Source organism: Alligator sinensis, unplaced genomic scaffold (genome assembly GCF_000455745.1).
Source record: "Alligator sinensis unplaced genomic scaffold, ASM45574v1 scaffold417_1, whole genome shotgun sequence".
In the NCBI taxonomy this organism is placed as follows: Eukaryota; Metazoa; Chordata; order Crocodylia; family Alligatoridae; genus Alligator; species Alligator sinensis.
In genome coordinates, this window is record NW_005842433.1 from 1050693 (window position 1) to 1056692 (window position 6000).

Consider the following 6000-nt stretch of genomic DNA (forward strand, 5'->3'; position numbering starts at 1 on the left):
TCGGGTATCAATTTTAAATGAACGTTATGGCGAAATGGTGCTAAGCAAAACAGTGTTAAGCAGGGGTTGCCTGTAGTCTCTTACAGGCAAAAGCTGAAAATGCTTTGGAATTGATACAAGAAGTCTGAGAGACTGAGGTTGTCAGTGGCTGGTCCTCAGACACACGAGGAACACACTAATAACAGCTATTTGGTGAACAGAGAATTTGGTGGTCTTAGAGGTGACAAACCAGAATTCTAAATTTTTAATTAGGTACATGATAGTCATCTAGTGTGGGTGAAATCCCAGCCCTGTGAACTTAATGGGAGTTTTGTCCCTGGCTTCAATGAGGCCAGAATTTCACCCTGTATATGAGGCTGCAACGTATGAATTGATACAGTTATACATTTTCCTTGGAAAAGGAGCAGAGAGTGTAGCAGCAATGTTACTGGCTGATTCAGCAGCACTGTAAATTGATACAAAACTGAAGAATCCCTTTCTATGTAGTCGTAAAGCAATATGTTCATCAAATGAGCATTGAGGAAAGAAAAAATGGAAGCCTGAGAAAAGGACTTAGTGGGAAAGTGGCCATATTTGAGAGAGAGGGAGGAGAGAGAAATAGAGACACTACTGAACAAGCTGTAAGAATACAAATCTTATTTTTAGCAGGGGTGGTGGTTCTTGCATGTGTTAACATGGGATCCATTTTATAACAAAATGGAAACCCTTAAAAAAATTAGTATTATAAAAATGGCACAGATCCTGCAGTCTTACTTGGGTAAAGTTTTATTGAAGTTAGTATAGGTCATGTCTAAGGCCTTGTTTGCACACACCAATGGCACAGCTTTAGGTATATGGCTTAGTTAAATCGGAAGAACCACCCAGCCCAGATGCAGTCATGCTGAAATATAGATGGTATAGTGTACTGGCCTATTTATTCTTTTCTGGGAAAGGAATCGGATGTCTTGCTATAGGACTTCTTTTGCTAAAAACATGTAAACTAGGGCTTGTACTACTTTTTAACTACTTCTTAGTAGAAAAATAACAGTTAAATTGAGATAAGAATTGTGTGTAGATAAAGCCCTAAATAAATGGTGCAGGATTTGATCTGAGTGGTGTTAGCAATTAGGGTAACATGGGACAGATTTTTTTAGACAGAATGGGATCACTGAGGACAATATTTCCTGAGGTTTAAAAAAAAAAAACGACAAAACAACCAAACACTTTTAAAATACCTAATCTTTTCTCAAAATGTTGTTCTAGATATTCCTGGATTGTCTGTTGCTCACCTTAATCTGTCTGGCACAGGGTCTGAGGACCCTGATCTTGTAAACTGGCTAAGAGTTTATGGAGCAGATGAAGACACTATCAACAGGGTAGGAATTTTATTTTCTATTCAGTTTATGATGTGGCAGCAATGTGCTAGTTTTCATAGGACTTAGAAAAAAAACAAAACCCTGGAATTATTTTAACAATTTTTGAAGGAGATGTGATCATGTGTAAGTGTGGGAAAAGGTAAAAATGCAAAGATTATGATAAAAAACAGTCTTTGGGTAGTAATTCATCTCTCTAGCTAAGGCACAATTGCATTTGTCACACTAGGAAAGAAAAATATTGCTTAAGTTCACCATTTTTCAACATTGTTTTGAATGCCATCAGCTTCTGGCCTCCAGCTAAACTTAAGCATCAGATTCAGAGTACAGTTTGACCTCAACCTCGAGGTAATAAATTACCTTTGCCTGGTCTCTACTGTGATTCCACCGTGATTTTACATTGAGATTGCAATTGAGCTGCAAAAATAAAGACCTACTTTGCAGTGAAGAAGTAGAATCAGAAGTGCTGTTATCTCACAATTTCAGCTGGCTTCAGTGAGATGTGAGTGCTTAGCATCTGTGGGAGTTGCATTGCAAGGTATCTTAAAGTTAGGTACCCAGAAACTGAAGTACCAAAATGTAGGGGCCACCTTTGAAAACATCAGTGTCAGCCTCTCTGTTTCTGTTTCCCCTCTAAAATGATTCTTATACTGGTTACTAAAGAGCACTGAAGACGATTCATTAATGTCTCAGATAATGAAGAAATTAGTGAAGTCTATTAAAATGCCAGTTAAAACAGAAAAGCTGAGTAACTATAGAATGTAAATGTACCCTGCAGATAAACCACATCCTGTATAAAGATTAGGCACTTATATTGTGTTAAAAATGAAAAATAAAATGGACAAAATATACCATATTTACCTAAACCCAAGACACCTCTTTGAATTCAAGACAACCCCCTCCCCCAAGTAATTTGATTCTATACATGCAAAATTATATATTTATTATAATTTCCCATTTATAGAGTCTAATTTTGGGGTGGGGAGGTAATCTTAAATTCATCCCCTGCACTGCTGTAGCAGGGAAAGCAGTGGTGAGGTGCCAGGGGTCAGACCCCTGCCCCATGCTTGTCCCCTTGCTGCCTGCCTCCCTCACCCCCTGTGGCCTGCCCCCTACTCCTTGCCCACCCCTCCCTTACCTTCTGCTGCAGCTCTGCTTCTCTGGAGCAGTCGGCAGCAGCGGTGGCCCCAGCCCAGCCAGGGAAAAGCAGTGGCACCTCCCAGTCCAGCCGGGTCGGGGCTCAAGGAACTAGAGCTGTAACAGAGGTAAGGGGGGAGGGAGGTGGAGTAACAGGCTTAGGGTGACCACTGATGCATCCCCAGAATACAGAAAATCCCCTTTGTGAGGGGTGGGACCACCCCCTTGGCCAATCAGTGGTGAAGGGTAGGGCTGCCACTTTGGCCAATCAGCAGTGAGGGGTGGTGCCACCAGGCCTCTTTGCCAATCAGTAGCAAGGGGCAAGGCCACTACAAACAGATGGGGAAAATAGCATCGGCCTTGGCTTATTGCTGACTTTTATAATAAAATATTAATTCTCTTTTATTTTGCAATTTTAATGACATTGAATGCAGACAATAGCAATTCTGTTCATGAGTACCAAATTAATAAAAAGTAATTATTATACACTTGGTGCCTGGAAATCTGCCCTGGTCACATTTTGGTCAGAGCTAGGCTGAGTGGAGTCATAGAGCATTGGATGCCTATGGCAGCGCAGCCAGTGGGTCCCTTTCTTCCCCAGGAGACAGACAGGTTCGCCTGTCCCAGAGGAGAAACAATGCCTTAGTGAGCTGGCCCAGGAGCCCGGAGGTCCCTCTTTTCAAAGCCTTGCCACCCCATACAGCAGGACACCTCAGGGACTTAGCTGGCTGCTTTGTGGGCGCGAAGATGGTGACAAGAGCCTCCTTCCAGTCCCAATGGCATTCCAGCAGATACAAATGCAGCGCTCCACTACCTGCTCTCAAAACCATTACCTTGTGGCGGTGCGGGGGTGGGGGGCATGTGCAGATCAGCTGCCCTGGCCCTGGCTGCAGGGCCCAGGCCTACCCAGGGTCAAGATGCTCAGGCACACAGCAGTGCCTCCATTCTTGCTATGCCTGCACCTGCACTGCAGCCATGGCTCCTCCTCTCTCTTCCCTCCTTCCCTCCCTAGCTGGGAACCCTGCTCCTCCTGGCTGTGCACCACCCTACCTCTAAGCACAGCTAATAGAATTGTGAGGACAAATAATTGACATTTATTTCTACCAATTAACTGAAAAACAGGACTTTATGCAGTCCATTCCTCATGCAGAAATAGACGGGGGACAAAGGGTTTTAAAACAGGATGGTCCAGTATAAAACAGGGCCAGCCTAGCAGATGCAGGCATAGAAAGGCAGGCTGCAGGTTCCTGTCTCCCCTGCACTCAGCCACAGCGGCTGTCCCCTCCCCTACTAAATGGGCTGCTCTGGCCCAGGGCAGGTGGCAGCTCAGCTCCAGCTTCAAACCAGGGGTCTGGGACCAAAGCCTGAGCTGAGCCGCTGTCTGCCCCAGGCCAGTAGTGAAATCCAAGACTAGGCTTTTTCTCCCATGTGGATTGGATTTGTGTAAATACGGTACTTATATAAACCAAGCAATAACATTAAACATATCAATCAATACAGATACCATAGTTTGGTCGAATCCTTTATTCACTCTAAATTCAAAACTTGGGTTTTAAAATGCCTGAGGTAAATATTGTGACATAAAATAAATTGATATTCCTGATGAAACTTTCAGAAAGGACCTTGTTCTTTTTAGTTCTTGGCAGAAAACTATACACTAACGGATGTTCGCTGCTATGTTACACGAGATGATCTGAAAAGCCTGAGACTGAGGTACTCCCCATTCTATTATTTAAATTAATTGCAAACTGCTGAAATATAGTAGTTATTTTGCTTAATATAGCTCGTGGCACATTGTAACTGATATTCTGAAGGTCTTCTTACATTAAAAGAATACTATAAAACCTAATAAACAGTATTCAGGATTACTGAAGTCACTGAGGCACTCTTTGACAATATACTAGCACATATTAAAAAAAAAATTTTTAATGTCTTAGTTTGATTTGTTTATGAAAATGTATCTTGCACAGTAAAGCAGCAACATATTGCCTTGAGATATTTTTCTCTGAATACTTGCTTTTGTATAAGCAAATATTATGCATAGAAAATATGTAACATTTTGAGAATAGTAAATTACAGAATCTTTCTGAAAACTGTGTAAAGTCATACAGCTGCAATGTAACTAAACTGCGGCATAACCATACCAAGGCAGCTTATAATTACACAAACATATTTAAATAAAAATGGTACCTGTAACTAAACCAAAAGTTTTTGCCCCGATTATCACTTCAGCTAAAAGTTTTATTTAGTTTATTTAGTTTATATTTTTATGGACAGTTAGTGCATTACAGTGTATTGTTAGTGAGGGATTGCTTTATAAAATCAACAAGAATATCTTTTAGGAATTTACTTTTTAATTATTTTTAATTGTATTTTAGTACTTTGATTTTGTTTTTTTGCCGTCTTTGAGTGGAATGAAACTTATTAGTACTGCTGCAGAAAAATCAAAGAATAGCTAATGTTTTGAAGTGGGAACCATTTCATAATAGCTAAGTATCTTTGTGGTTTTTCTTTTCCAGAGGAGGGATGCTGTGTACGCTCTGGAAGGCCATCACTGACTTCCGAGAGAAGCATGCCTGATGGTGGCTACATGTGTTTCTGCTTCTCTGTGGAGAGATTAGGAAATCCTCTATGGCACAGAGCAGGTGTTCTGTCAGACTGTTGCACTTTAATCCAGTATTTGTTTACCAATGTTAAAAACACTGCAGCTTCCTGACTGCATTTATGCCTACAATCCCTAAGAAGTCTGTAAACAACCTTCAATATTATTTTATTTTAAATGTTTTTACACAGCTTTTTTCCAAAATAAAATCTTTAATTAAAAATACATCTTAAAGTAAGCAGATATATTAGTTTTACCAACCCCCACCCCCAACAACCTGATGTCAGATTTCATGTGATTGTGCATCACTGGAACAAAACCAAAATGTGACAATTTTTGAAGTTCATTCCTTGTAATATACCTTACTCTATAGTGCAACTGCATACGTTCAATCATAATGTAAAGCTTACTACTTTTTCTTTTGTGTACAGAACCTACAAGTAATTGTTTTTACCTACTGCCTGACATAAAGTTTAATATTGTTTATTTTTGGTAACTTAAGTTCTACAGTGCATTTGTTTTAGAGTTGTTTATGTACTACTGAACTGTACCAGTTGCATACACCTGAACCATAGTAATGTTAGCTTGTTCTAAAGCTATCTATTGTGATATACATGGTAAAAATAAAGAGAATCTAAGAGTAAAAGTTGATAATTTCCTGATTTTAAAGGATTCTAAATCGTTCAAACTGTAATGCATAAGGGAATAGCTAGGAGTAATGGGATAAAACTAAAAGGAAAATTTTAGACTGAGTATTTACTCAAATCTAAGACAAGGTGTCCCCTATCAGCATGGGGGAAAATGCCTCTAATCTTGTATTCATATACAAAGCCAGAGTCAGAGCTGCAGCAGCCACCTTCCCCCTATCCCCCTCCTCTGCTTGTCTCTGCAGCTTCTGTGCCCCCCCCC

At 40.4% G+C, this 6000-nt stretch overlaps 1 protein-coding gene across 1 annotated transcript in view; it reads left to right on the plus strand.

Moving 5' to 3' along the window:
• MAP3K5 (mitogen-activated protein kinase kinase kinase 5) overlaps window positions 1-5737 on the plus strand; it is a 106644-nt gene extending 100907 nt beyond the window's left edge. The window contains 3 exon segments of the mRNA XM_006030266.2: window positions 1243-1355; window positions 4126-4202; window positions 5009-5737. Of these exon segments, the coding sequence (XP_006030328.2) occupies window positions 1243-1355; window positions 4126-4202; window positions 5009-5069 (251 nt within the window). The 3' untranslated portion in view covers window positions 5070-5737.
• Window positions 5738-6000: the final 263 nt, after the last annotated feature.